This window comes from Canis lupus, chromosome 29 (genome assembly GCF_048164855.1).
Source record: "Canis lupus baileyi chromosome 29, mCanLup2.hap1, whole genome shotgun sequence".
Classification (NCBI taxonomy): Eukaryota; Metazoa; Chordata; class Mammalia; order Carnivora; family Canidae; genus Canis; species Canis lupus.
The window spans coordinates 27,302,564-27,317,899 of NC_132866.1; the positions used below are offsets into that span (position 1 = coordinate 27,302,564).

At 39.7% G+C, this 15,336-nt stretch overlaps 1 protein-coding gene across 10 annotated transcripts in view; it reads right to left on the reverse strand.

Annotated features, from left to right (window-relative positions):
• BTRC (beta-transducin repeat containing E3 ubiquitin protein ligase) overlaps positions 1-14,811 on the reverse strand; it is a 185,906-nt gene extending 171,095 nt beyond the window's left edge. For 4 of the 10 annotated variants that reach the window (XM_072805628.1, XM_072805618.1, XM_072805624.1 and 1 more), the window contains exon 1: positions 14,641-14,811. In XM_072805628.1, the coding sequence (XP_072661729.1) occupies positions 14,641-14,688 (48 nt within the window). In that variant the 5' untranslated portion in view covers positions 14,689-14,811. Of the gene's footprint in view, positions 1-14,251; positions 14,351-14,640 lie in introns of those variants that run through there. The other 6 variants (XM_072805626.1, XM_072805621.1, XM_072805623.1 and 3 more) reach the window with 5 other exon arrangements.
• Positions 14,812-15,336: the final 525 nt, after the last annotated feature.

The following is a 15,336-nucleotide window of genomic DNA, read 5'->3' on the forward strand; positions in this document are numbered from 1 at the left end:
TAGTAAAGTATAGGACAACTGTAGTGGGCACTAATTACAGGCTGAATGATTAAATGAACTGAATGAATGAATTCTTTAGTTCCTTGCTGAGTATTCCAGTTTGATTTTTGATCCCAAACTTTAATCAGGGTCCTTGCTACCTGTTTTCAGTACTTACTGATGCTGTCTGCCTATCTGGATCTCCCCAGAATATCTGCACCCAGACTCCTTGTCACTATTCTCCCCCTGAAAGAATATCTTGCCCTTGCAAAACTTCCCTGAGTCCACAAATCCGGTTGAGTTGCCAATAAATGCCATGTTCCATCTGCCTAGCTAAATTTCCTCCCCTTAACTCCTAGCCACATCCAAGCACTTAGCCTATCTCAGCTAGCATGAAAAGCCTCTGTAGCTTTGAGCTTCCTTATCTGGCTAATCTTGATAAAACAGTGTTCCCAATACAAGATAGTGACATGAAATTACTCAAAAACCAAATACAATGTTTAGAAGAATCCTGATCTCTCTATCACATATGAAGTGGAGCTGAGTGGTCCTGAGAACTTCAACTTGGCTCACTCTCTAAGTGGATAATCTTTCTCTTTTAACCTGTTATTATGGATACTTTTAAATACACAGTATAGAAGAGTACATAATGAATTCCCATCAGCCAGCTTTCCACCTTCCAAATCCCAAGGCAAATCTCAAATATTATATCCATATGCCCATTTTTATCTATATGAATATATCTTAAATTTAGTCTCCTTGTTAAAATTAGGGACTATTCCAATATCTTTATCCACCAAATATTCATTTTTCCCTATGCTATGACAACCTTCTCTTTAGGTAATTGCCGCCAACAGTCTGATGCCTTTTTTTACTCTTTATTTCTCTTATTCCACTCCAGGCAAACCTGATTCATTCTATCTCAAGAATATTCCTTAAATGTCTTTCCTTCTTTCATACTTACCGCCCTGGCTCAAGCCCAGATGGCTTCTTGCCTGGACTATTACACAGCCTTTAAGTGGCCTCTCTGCCTGCCTCTGTCTATTCCATCCTCCCTAGTTCAATCCACTCTAAGTGAAACCACTACAGTGGTCTTTAATCTTTGCTGTTATTGCCCTCAATGGGAATCAGATTCAGATGAAAATTATAGATCTTTCAGAAAAAAGTACTTGCATGTATCTATATCTTGAATGGGGACCATGGACCTCAGATTAAAAACCTTTGCACTATCAGCAACAAATAGAGTATTAAAATTTTAAAACATCATCTAGGGGCAGCCCCGGTGGCGCAGCGGTTTAGTGTCTCCTGCAGCCTGGGGCGTGATCCTGGAGACCCTGGATCGAGTCCCACATCAGGCTCTCTGCATGGAGCCTGCTTCTCCCTCTGCCTGTGTCTCTGCCTCTCATTCTCTCTCTGTGTCTCTATGAATAAATAAATAAAATCTTAAAAAAAAATCATCTAAACAACAACAACAACAAAAAAAAACCCAACATCTAAAAAACCAAATACCTAGGAATAAACAAAAAATGTACAAAGACCTCTACACAGAAATTAAAGATCCTAATAAATGGAAAGATATACCATTTCATGGCTACACCATTTTCTAATTGTAGAACTCAATAGTGTTATGATCTTAATACTTACCCAAACTCAGAGATTCAATGCAATGCCAATAAAAATCAGAGCAGTATGCTTCATGAACAGTGACAAAGCGGATTCCAATATATATAGAAATACAAAGGGCCGAGAATAGCTAATGCAATCTTAAGGGGGGTGGGGAGCTAAAGGACATAGACTATCAGATATCAAGAACTGGTATAAAAATATAGTAATTAAGAAAGTATGATACTGGCACAAGAATAAACAGAACAATGGAACAGAAATGAGTCCTAGAACTGTCCCATGGATATATATAAACAGGTGGTACATGGCAAAAGTGACCCTACAATGGATAAGAGAAAGAATAATCCTTTCAATAAATGACATTGGATCAACTGGATTTAAAAAAACAAAAACTGAATTCTGTCCTCTACCTCACACCAGACATTAATTCTACATGGACTATAGATCGAAATGCAAAAGGTAAAAAACAGCAAGGCTTGTCAGGGTCTTAAGATATTTAAAGACTCATGTTCATAGTATTATTCACAATTGCCAAAAGGCAGAAGGATCCCAAGTGTCTGGCAAGAGATTAATGGACAAACAAAATGTGATGTTTAAATATGACAGAATATTATTCAGCCTTAAAAAGTAAGGAAATTCTGATACATGCTACAACGTGGATAAACCCTGAGGACATTATGTTAAGAAAAGCTATTCACAAAAAGACAAATACTATATGGTTCCACTTAGATAAGATATAAGTAGCCAAATAACCAAACTCATAGAAACAAAGTAGAATGGTGATTGTCAGGGGCTGGGGGGAGAGGGAAGTGGAAAATTGTTGTTTAACAGGTACAGAGTTTGAGTTTTGCAAGATAAAAAACATGTATTCAGTTTAGTTAGGGCCAAGCAAAACAGGTGTTTACACAAGATAGGGTGGTAGAAACAGCAGTGATCTACGGCAGCCAGTCAGCGCCCTAGCAGGATAAAAAGAATGTCCATACAGGAATATGGCAGCCTTGGCAGTCATGCATAGGATGCTGGAGTCCAAATGAACTGAGAAGAGCAACATAGTGCAGGCCAAAAGATCCTGAAGTGAAAAACGATGTTCAAACGGGAGCAGGGGCAGCAGCCTCCTATGGGATTTTGGAGCCTGAATAAGGTGAGGATGGCATCCACGTGGTAGATGTCAGGAACAGCAGCAACAGGACTGGTCACATCCAGGAAAACTGGTTAATAAAATATGTTGATGATAATGAAAATCAAGTTAATGTCAGAAAAGGGAGTTATAATTATGGAAAGGGAATTAGTAAATGAACCCTGTGGTATTAGACTAGAACTGGAGTTATCAGTGCACACTCATGGTTTTAAAGAAATATCTAGATAAAATTAAAATAGTGATATAAATGCATGTGTACATGTTTATATACATACATATATTCCCTACCTCTATCCAACAAGAGGACCTGGGAACAGTGACACCCCAATAACAATGAGCACACCTAAGACCCAGATCTTGACTTCTAAATATCGTTCTCTATCCAAAAAAAATAAGGCTCCTTGGAGAAATCAGCAATTCCAGGGTTGAGGGGAAATACAAGATGAGACTTTTTAAATACAAGAATGTCTTCTTTAACCAGGAAGTAAGAAAATGCTCAAAGAATGAAATAAAAAGATAAAGCAGCCTTAAAGCACTGGCCAAAGAGGGAATAATTTAAGCATTAAAATAAATGACAGGATTGGATTATACTCCATCAAATAAAACAGGAATTCCTAAGCCCATTCTATGATAATAGATTGAAAATCTGATGAGGAACAGGATAGTGACCTGGTTTCAACGTAGCTTTCCATAAAATATGTATTACAAAAAGAAAAATGTGTTTTATTTTTTTTTTGAAAAATGTATTTTAAAAGAAACTGGTAGGTGCCACCTTAATCAAGTAAACAAACGATAACAAAAACCATGTGTCACCTGATAGGAGGCAATGAGCAAAACTATAGTATCACTTCTGTGATATTTCTGCCAAAAATACATAACCTGGATCCAATCATGAGGAAAAAAATCGATAAACCCAAATTGAGGGACCATTCTACAAAATAACTAGCCTATAATGTTCAAAAGTGCCATAGTCACAAGAGTCAAAGACTAATGAACTGTTCTACATTGAAGGAGACTAAAGAGATATGACAACTAAATTCAATATATGATTCTGGATTAGATCCTTTTGCTATAAAGAACATTACTGGAACAACTGGCAAAGTTTAAATGGGGTCTGAGAGTTAGATATGTAATTATACTATACATTAATTTCTGAATTTTGAGGGTTATATTATAGTTATGTAGAATGTCCTCATTTGTAGAAAATACATACTGAAGCATTTAGTGATGTGACAACTTACACTCAAATGAATCAGGAAAAAATACCATTTGTGTTTTACATGAAACTCTTCTGTAATTTCGAGATCAATTCAAAATAAAATGTTAAGAAAAAGAAAGGACTGCACTAGTGGTTACCAAACTCTAAAAACAAAGATACTGATATTATGTATGTGTGTGTATCAACATAAACACCCCAATTTAGGTGTAACTATTTTCCCTGGACAAAGACTATATATTAGTTTTCCATGGCTGCTATAACAAATTACCACATACTTAGTGGCTTAAAATAACATCAATTTATTATTTTAGGGGCTGCCCAGGTGGCTCGGGCTGCCTTCAGCCCAGGGCCTGATCCTGGAGAACTGGTATCATGTCCCACATCGGGCTCCCTGCATGGAGCCTGCTTCTCCCTCTGCCTGTGTCTCTGCCTCTCACTCACTCTGTCTCTGTGCCTCTCATGAATAAATAAATAAACTGCAGGCGGCGCTAAACCGCTGCGCCACTGGGGCTGCTCCAAATAAAATCTTTAAAAAAATATATTTTATAGTCTGTAGTTCAGAAGTCTGAAATGGTTCTCACTGAGCCAAAAATCAAGGTTGTTGGGATTGTGTTCTCTTCGGGAAGCTCTAGCTTGTCCTATCAAACTTCTAGAGGTTGCTCACATTCCTTAGCTCTGTCTCTCTTCTCTCGTCTTCAAAGCCAGGACGGTGGATTGAATTCTCACGTGGCATCACTCTGAACTGTTGTTCTCCCTTCCTCTTACACATTTAGGGTCCCTTGTGATTAACACGGGGCCCAACACATATAATCCAGGATAATGTCCCTATTTTAAAGTCAATTGATTAGCAATCCTAATTCCATCTGTTACTTTAACTCCCCCATATAATATAACATATCTTGGGATTGGTGAGGCAGGAGGTGCTTAACTCTGCTTACCCCAAAGAGTTTTTTTCCTTTATACTGAGATTATATCCTTGCTACTTTTGTGGCATTAGAGTGCTCTTTCTTCCTTTTATAAAATGATGATGCTAACTGCAATCATTCTTTTTAAACTATTGCTATATAGAGAAAAAGGAAAAACAACCTGAATGAATGGTCTTACAAACAATGTGGGACTAAGGAAGGCAGACACCAAAGTGTATATACTAGAAGGATTCCATTTATATGAGGCTAAATACAAATAAAAGTAAAAACTAACCTATACTGATTAGATAAGGCTTACACAGAAGTGATAACTAGGTAAAATTTTAATGAGCTATATACTTAGGATTTGTACACCTTTTTGTATAATTTTACTTCTTTAAAAAGCTTACATACACACACAAAATACACGAGAATATGATTTTTAAATACAAGGCGGATTCAGTCCAAACTCCCCAGTCCTCAGTCTCTTTTTTTTCTTGTCTGCTATGCACTCAATGTTCAAGTCATATCTATCTACTCAACCCATGCCTGCCCATCTCTTGATTTTCTGGCCTTTACCCAAACTACTCCCTCTTCCTGGAACTGTCCACCTCAAAAACAACTCTGTCAAAACCTATCTATTCTATAAAATCCAATATGAAGCTTTCTTCTTCCACAAAGTATTCAAAGATCTCTCCAGTTAAAAACTGATTTCCAAAAAAAAAAAAAAAAAAATGATTTCCCTTCTGACAACTTCTATAGCACTTTATGCCTCTATTTTGGCACTTATTGGTGTGCTTTAAGAAATATAAATTCCAGGGATCCCTGGGTGGCTCAGCGGTGTAGCGCCTGCCTTTAGTCTGGGGCGTGATCCTGGAGTCCCGGGATCGTGTCCCGCATCAGGCTCCCTGCATGGAGCCTGCTTCTCCCTCTGCTGTGTCTCTGCCTCTCTCTCTCTGTCTCTCATGAATAAATAATAAAGTAAAATATTTAATAATAATAATAATTTTGTATCTTCATCCCCTCCTACCCCCTAACTACCTCTCTCCACATATAACACAACGTTTTGCAACTCAGTTTATGTTCACATTTTTATCGAATCCCGTTGCAAGCCAACTATCATTATGGCCTCATCTTCAGTTGTCAAGCCACTGATTTTGCCAAGTACTATTTAAAAGGAAAATGCAGTTCTCCAGCACAATTTAGGAACATATAGTCCTAAATTTCCAATGAAAATCGTGGATACAAAAAGGAGTTTAATGGTATAAATGATCAATTAACACATACGTGGCAATTCACAATTTAAAATGAACTGAGAAGGGGGAAAAGAGAACCTTTTCAAGTAGGTAAGACTAACAATTGCCCATTTTCCAGTTAAGAAAATGAGCTTGGGGGATCCCTGGGTGGCGCAGTGGTTTGGCACCTGCCTTTGGCCCGGGGTGCAATCCTGGAGACCCGGGATCGAATCCCACGTCAGGCTCCCGGTGCATGGAGCCTGCTTCTCCCTCTGCCTGTGTCTCTGCCTCTCTCTCTCTCTCTGTGTGACTATTATAAATAAATAAATATATAAAAAAAAAAAGAAAAGAAAAGAAAATGAGCTTGGCTACACTGCAGTCCATGATCAGTGCAGGTCTTCATTTGGGTACTTATTTTCTAAATATATGAACTCAGTATACTAAATTTAAATTTTTCAGATTAAAAACAATACAGGGATCCCTGGGTGGCGCAGCGGTTTGGCACCTGCCTTTGGCCCGGGGCACGATCCTGGAGACCTGGGATCGAATCCCACATCGGGCTCCCTGCATGGAGCCTGCTTCTCCCTCTGCCTGTGTCTCTGCCTCTCTGTCTTTCTCTCTGTAACTATCATGAATAAATAAAATCTTTAAAAAATAAAAAAATAAAAAAATAAAAAATAAAAATACATATTTGCTACAGAAAATGTAGAAAGCATTAAAGAATGCAGAGAAAAGAAAAATCACCTAAGTAATGCTTTTGTGTGTTTACTAGCATATTTTCAGATGCTGTTAAATATTTTGAAATATTACCCATAATCCAACAATCCATAAATAACCACATTAACAGATTAGTGTTACTGTGTTAGCTCCTGAGTACAAGGATTTGTACATCTGTGTTGCAAAAGTATTATCCACATGCTATAACTCCTGGATTTCTGCTTCCATGACTTTTCAGTGAAAGCCTGTATACCCCCCAGACATCTGAAGATATCAGTACCGTATCTTTGCAACCGCAAATTTTGGTGCAGAAGGGATTTAAGAGCTCTAAACCTGCTTCCAAAGGAGTTGTCAGAGCATTATGTATGACCTTGATTCAAATTCTGTTATAGTTCAAATTCTGTCACAAATGCCATGGGAATGACATCAATTTTATCCTTCCCAAAGATAGAAGAATAGCTTGTAATACTGATGAACTTTTCAGGGCATCACTGTGGATTAATGTCAATAATCTAATTTTCTCTTTATGCCTTTTTTTTTATTTCACATAACATGATGCAAAGATACCTGCTATATTAAGTAATGATTCTGAAAGTATCTAACCCAGAGGTATTGTTCAGTAACCAAAGTGAGAAGTGCTAGTCAGGGCAGTACAACAACAAACAGAATGAAAGCTGTCACAGTAAGCATTTCATCGTTCCTCTATAAATCAAGTATCCTAGAGTATATTATAGACTGTTACTGTAGTACATTAATTATGCAAGTTACTCCCTCCCCCACACCTTCTATGGGCAAAATATACTTTCCTGCCCTTTGACTCTGGGCTTGCCCATGTGGACTTGCTTTGGTTAATGGAATACTGGTCAGTGTGACACAACCAATAACTGAAAGGTACTTTAATAATTTAATAACTGGACTTGCTCTTTTGTGTATTTGCTATAAGAGCTTTGCCTGGTAAGTCACCATTTCTTTAGTCTGAGTCCCAGAATATCATATGTAACAGTAGTCCTCAGTGAGCAGCCAAGTCCAGTTTCCCAACTAAGCCCAGTCTATACTATCCAATACTCAGCAAATCCACATATTCGTGAGAATAAATATATATCACTGAATGCCATATTTTGTGGTTTTATTACTCAGCAAAAGCTGACTGATGCAATGATACTATGACAACTATAAAGTACTATTCCATTTCCTCAATAATTCAAATGATTAGAAAATCTACATGGAAGTCTGGACAGTAACTCTTCCACTCCAGCCATCAAGTGACTAGCAAAGAAATATGCCATCATATTCCATTGTTTCTCTGCTCTTCAAGGATTAAATATAGTGTAAGTCAGGGTACTGGGTGAGACTGCATGGGTTTGATGTCAGGCTCCTTGCTAAAGTGTGATTTTGTACAAGTTACTTATTCTCTCCAGAATCAGTTTCCCTACCTGAAAATGGGAGTAACAACAGTACTGAATCTATTATTGGAAGAATTAAATGAAATAATATATGCAAAGAATTTAGGGGTGCCAGGCTGGCTCAGTCAGAAGAGCATGCTACTCTTAATCTCGGGATCATGAGTTCAAGGCTCAGATTGCGTATAGAGATTTTTTTTAAAGATTTAAAAAAAAGAATCTAGAATTTGAATAGCACATAGTAAATACTAAATGATAACTGTTAGCTATTTGTGGCTAAGTATATTTTAAAAAAAAAACATTTAAAAAGCATAACTCTCCCACTTCTACTGGTTATCCATTATTGACAGTCTGGTCAGGTAAGAACACAAGCTTGGAAATAAGAAGGCAGTATCGTGAAGGGAGAGCCAAATCTCAGGAAGGAGCAAGAAAATTCCAACGCAGAAGGTTCATCTCAGCAGGAAGGAATCCTCTCCCAGCTCTGTGGCTTTTGTTCCCTTGCTTCCCATCCCCACCCTGGCCACATTATGAAGGCGATCCAAGAACTATGATGGTAGTATCCCAGGGAACAAAAATCACAGTCTTTTTTTTTTTTTTTTTAAGATTTTATTTATTTATTCACAAGAGACACACACAGAAAGAAGGCAGAGACATAGGCATAGGGAGAAGCAGGCTCCCTGCAGGAAGCCTGATGCAGGACTGGATCCTGGGGACTCCAGGATCACTCCCTGAGCCAAAGGCTGAGCCACCCAGGTGTCCCCAAAATCACAGTCTTAAGTCAACTTTACTCTCAGTATTTACTTCACTTGTTATCTCTGAGCCTTCAAAGATAGTTGTTTTGCTCTGTCTCAGTTGGGCTTTGGAGAAAGTAAAGGGAATTATCCAGAGATTCTCAAAGTACAAGGTGAATCTTGTGGAATACTAGTCAAAATGGTAAGATCCAGTGGAACTTTCCCACATTTTTTCCATCCTCTATTCCAACTTAAGGATGCTGGATTATTAAGCAAAGAAGCAGTTTTCTTTATAGTGACCATTAAACATTAACCATTAAACATTGAAAAATAATTCATCTTCAATGAATTATTATACACTTAGAAAGCACTTCCTGTGCTATATTAAAATATTGCTACAAAGTAGATGAGATTTGGGGCACTTGAGTGCCTTAGTCAGTTAAGCGTCTGCCTTGGGCTCAGGTCATGATCCTGGGGGCCTGGGATGGAGTCCTCCTCCCTGCTCAGCAGGGAGCCTGCTTCTCTCTCTTTCTCTCTTTCTCTCTCTCTCTCTCTCTCTCTCTCTGTCCCTTCTCCTCCTCAAGAGTGTGCATGTGCTTTCTCTCTCTCAAATAAATAAATCTTTAAAAAAAAAAGTAGATGGGGTTTAAGATACTTCAACAGCATAGATCTCTTTTTTCATTCTTTTATATTTTAATGCATTTCCCATAAAATAATATTTTTCTATACATGATCAAGATCTTATATATGTCCCACCTCCCTTTACCAAGGGAAAAAAAAATTCCCATCTGCTTCCTTTCTTTCAGGATTTAAGCACTATACAAATAATGTAGAATAATAAGTGGTCTCTTTTATAATTTCATTTTCTAATTTAGCAATAAAAAATTTCTGACAATCATTCAAAGTAGAATTTTCTCTACATCTAATAATTTCACTTCCAATGTTATGTACAGCTATTAAAAACGTGAATTTTAAAAATTAGCACAAAGAATTATCACTAACTCCTAATTTCATACCTTAATACCTATATAAGTATCCAGAAAAGAAAGTGAAGGCTAATTTAAATTGAGAACAGGTAAGAGATACATAGAAACTCTGACACCTTAAACTAAGAACTTGTTTCAAATGTTCACCCAACCAGCTGGTAATCAATCTCACTGACTCAAAGAAAAGCCCATCAGAGTGAAAAATCTGAGTATTTATTTTAAAATGCAATTTCTTGCTTTTAGATACATACACTTCTCGAGCAAATAAGAAAAGTTACTGAGTCATATTAATTCACCAAGTATTATCTCTGCAGTGACATTAAGGCAAGTCATGCAGGAGATCACATTAGTTCCTTAAGAAGTTAACCTCAAAAAAGAGATGCTTCAAAGCTAAACCTGGTGTTGTTATTCACAAATTTGGCTTATTCCATTTGTATTTTTAGTGTGAATCTCTAACTAGAATAACATCCCTGGTAGCCAGTCTCAAAAGGGCATGGCCCCCAACAATTTCCCTGTTTATGGATGTTATTCTTCTGGTCTACAGGTAGATTATTTCCTTTCCCTCTAACTCTGGCCTGGCCTTGACTGTCTTTGACCAAGAGGGACACTCTCAGACTTCCAATCCAAGGACATAAGAGAACTGGCTGAATGCCTTCTATTTCCTGTCTCTTGGAATACTCCTTCTTAGAATCTAGGCACCAAGCATAAGAAATCAAAAGGCCATGTGGAGAAAGGAGGCCCACATAAAGCAGGACTGAAGGCCTTAGGATAACTAAACTCTCAGAAAGTGGTCAGCTATGTGAGTGTGGCCATTGTGAACATTCCAGCCATGCTGGCACCCCAACCAATATCAAGTGTAACAGAAAACCCATCAGTCAACCACAAATTTGAGAGAAATAATAAATTGTTTAAGCTACTAAATTGTGGGGTGGTCTATTACACTGCCAAGTTACCTTTTACAGTTTCACTTATCAATTCTATTAAAAACTATTTTATATGCCCTAAAATTATTCATACAGATTTCAAATGTTTCCCCAGATTTAATATTCTGGGACTGGTTTATCCTGTTCATTTTTTTTTTAAGATTTGTATTTATTTATTCATGAGAGAGACAGAGAGAGAGGCAGAGACATAGGCAGAGGGAGAAGCAGGCTCCCTCTGAGGAGCCTAATGTGGGACTCAATCCCAGGATCTTGGGATCACGACCTGAGCCAAAGGCAAATGCTCAACCACTGAGCCATCCAGGTGCCCCCATCCTGTTCATTTTTAAAAATAAACTTCAAATTCATCCCTCAACTCATCTTTCTATCCCCCATATATATTTTTCTAATATCTGCTTATAAATGATACCTACATTCCCTCAATCATTTTCATTTTTCTTTTCAGATCCTCTTCCAGTTCCCATTTATCTTTTCTGGATTATAATTTCGTTGACCAAAGAAGTATTAGTTAAGAAGGTGCCTGGGTGGCTCAAGGGTTAAGTGTCTGCTCTGGCTCAGGGCGTGATCCTGGAGTCCCAAGACTGAGTCCCACATCGGACTCCCTCCATGGAGCCTGCTTCTTCCTCTGCCTGTATCTCTGCCTCTCTCTGCCTCTCTCTCTCTCTGTCTCAGTGTCTCTCATGAATGAATGAATGAATGAATGAATGAATGAATAAATAAATAAATAAATAAATAAATAAATAAATGAAAGGTGCTTGAGGCCCTACTATGGCTAAACGAGATATTTGCATACCAGTTACTTAATGTAAACTACTGCTTTAATATCATTTGCTTCTAGGGACGCCTGGGTGGCTCAGCCTGGGTGGCTCAGCAGTTGGGCTGCTGCCTTCCACTCAGGCGGTGATCTCAAGATCTGGGGTCAAATCCCACATCGGGCTCCTGCGAAGGGCCTGCTTCTCCTTCTGCCTGTGTCTCTGCCTCTCTCTCTGTCTCTCTCTGTGTCTCACATGAATAAATAAATCTTTAAAAAAAAATCATTTGTTTTTAGAAATTAAGCATTCTACTTCAACTATTTTTCATAAGTATCCGAAGGTAAACTTTAAATCTAGACTATGTGTGAACCATGGTCAACTCTGAATTAGCAGTCTTGTTAATAATATTTTATTATAAAATTCCTAATCAAAGCACTATACATTAATGTTGTGATAAGCAAAATTCATGAAAGACAGTATCTTTTTATGTTGGCATTTTTAATAAATTTTACATTTCTTTAAACCATGGAAATCAGGGCATCCGAACAAAAACTGCCATTCACAATTGAAGGAAGCAGTTAAGGTCAAAACAAAGCCAAATACTATACAAAAATCTTAATTTGATTAAGAGGATCATTCTTCCATGTGTACTATGCATTAATTACTTGATGCAATCACAAATAAAACATCTTCCTATCTCAAAACTGAGTAAAGACAGACGCATATTACAGCAGGGTAAATGGGACCAAAGGTATTTGTGACTTACTCAAATTCATAGTAAGACTGTGAGTGGAAAAATATGAAATCTCTAACTCTCCATTCTCTGTTTCAGTTATTAAGGTGTCCTTCTTAGTGACTCTCTTCCAGTTGGCCCTTTCCCAAACAGTAGCCAAAATAGCAAGCAAAGTCAAAAATAAAAGTAACTAAAATTAAAGAAAAAAATTGGTTTCTCCCTACAGAAACTGACTCAATATTTAATAATGTGTGGTGCCCTAAAAGCTGCAAACTACTACATAGCCATCTCCAGGTCCACTTTAACTCAATCAGGAGATCATTATCTATCCAAACATTAACTCACTTGTACAAAGCAGGGATCAAGTTCCAGGCTGAGGTCTAATGAGGAGTAAAGAAGATGATTTCATGTCTCTTTATGATCTATAAGTCACATTATTCCATAAATCTGACACAAGTATCAAGATTAGGACGCAGTCAACCTCTAAGTAGAAAAACAAAAATAAGCAGCTGCCAGTTTTCTGACTTACACGTAGAGGCTGGCATACAGGTTATTTAACATAGAGATTATGCAAAATAACGTAAAATATAAAGCAATTTCCTCTTATTTCTAAAGTCCAAAAAAATTTAACATTTTATAATTTCAAGAACCTTCTTCAGGCATAATGGTATTTTGTTAATGATATATTCAAACTTTAGTTAGATGTTTTTGAAAGCACTAATACAAAATAAAATTTTAGTAAATTTGACCAGTTTCTGAAGAAGTATTTTTATAAATGTGGTAGTTTAAAGCCAAATTTCAATTGGGATAGTGTCCATGTTTATTTGGATATGTTTTGGTATTTCAAGCAAAAACAAAAATAACTATCAAAGAAACAAGATTTGGAGTGACAAGTTACAATTACTTCTGAAAAAGCAAGATTCCACTGCAAATAATATCCCCAAGGCCACCTGTTAAAATAGCACTCTATGCATTCCATCATTCTTTAGCTGTAACCACAAAGACTGGTTTTACACCTAGGATATACAAGAAGCATCAGATTAAAAGCATCAAATACCAGCCTATACAAATTTGCCAAACAAGCATAGCAAAAGGAAAGCATGACACAAAGTTAAAAGAACTGGGCTCCAAAGGGAGTTAAATAAGCCCAAACAAATTCCAATCCAAATTCATACTGTGCTTCAACCTAAAACTGGTAAGAACCACCAATTCTGACATCTCCTATTTCCCACTAGTTACATCTCCCCGTTGCCTCCTGAAATTTCTCCACTGATCCCATCACTTCTTAGGAGCCTTGCGGTTGTAATCTCCATGGCCCTTCTTTTCTCAGAAAGTTGATATAGCACCAGGTCCCCACATTTTACTATCTTTGCAATTTAGCACTATGTTTTGTTCTACCCTATTATATATTAATTTTTCCCCAATCTCCTGTACCCAGGTCTTCCTGATGGATCAACCTCTTGCTCTTTATCACTGTGTCCTCGCTACAATATTTAGCTTCTCCTTTCAGAGTAGAGTATCTCTTTTTCTGACATTTGTAATTCTGGCTCACCATCAACACCCCCTTCCTTCCCTAGAGATTACCATAGTCCCAGGTCTCCATTCCTAGCCCTTATCCTCCTAAGTTAGACCTCTTCCTTTCCAGAGTTTGTGAACATTAGTTTGGCCAAACTGGGATTGTACCCTGAAGGCACAGGCTGTCTCCCCTCCTCCCCACCCCCACCCCACAAAACTAAAAGTCTCTCACCGGCGCTGGCCTGATCTCCACCCCCTTAGATCCATCTGCACCCCTCCCTGCCCGTCACACCAGGCCCCCCACCCCGTAGCTCTCCTTCCACTATCCCGCGCTCCTCTTCCCCACTCCTGAACGCATCTCCTAAGCTGGGCCTTACCCGTAACCCTGACACCGAGAAGGCCCTGCCAGCACCCCCACGGCGTCTCTCCTCCGGGCTTCCTCCGCTCCTCAGTAACTGTCCCCACGCCCCTTTCCCTCTAGGGCCCCGCGCGCCGTCCAGAGCCCCCTCCCCGATTAAGCTCCCGCTGTCACTTGGCCTCTCATCCACAAGATGGCGGAGCTGTTGCCCCCACCCCCGGGTCCTCTCCGCAACCCCTCCCGCCTCCCCGGAACTCCCGTCCGGTCCCTTCAGCAGCCCCCGCCGCCAGCCTCGGCCCAGGGTCCCGCTGCCCCTTCCTCCGGCGGGCGGGCGGCCCAGGCCCGAGCCTCAGCAACGTCGCCAACGCCACCGCCTCCACCGTTCCCCGGCCTGCGCCTCCTCCTCACCATAAACTTGAGCGCTTTTTCCTGCAGCACCGCCTCGGCCGGGTCCATAATCACCGGGGGCCGCTGGGTCTGCACTCCGCCGGGGCCGCCCCCTTGGTGCCAGGCCGCAGCCAACGCAGCGCCCGGATCCGCCTCCTCTTCCTTGCCCCCCGCCCTCCCTTACCTCTCAGCCACCGGCAGGGGGCCAGGGACGACCCGCTGTTCCGTGCACATGCGTGATCCCGCTGGCTCACGGGATTTGTAGTGCCGGAGTTTCCCGCGTCAAAAAATGAGGCCTCGCAGCGAACCGCAATTCCCGCGGTTCACTGCGGCACGGTCGCGGTGGCCGAGAGCCACATCTAGACAACTCGCCATCAAATAGGGAAAATCGGCTGATGGGAATCGTAGTTTACTGCCTCTACGGATGGGAAACGGGAGGGGGCACGGGTGTCTCCGTGGTTACCGAGCGACGCTAATGGCTGTTTGCCTGGCATTTGATATCAAGATGGCGACCATTGCCTCACCTGTAGCCCAAATACTGGAAAAAACTGAGAGGACTTAGAGGTCCTGGCAGCACCTCACAGGCCAAAGCAGAATTCCAGGGTCCTTCTAACCTATTATCCCACACTGCTCCTGAGGACCTTATTCTACCCCCACAAGAAGTCAGGGCCAGAGAGAACTCCGCTCAGAAAATTCTTAGGTGTTTAGTACTCAGAA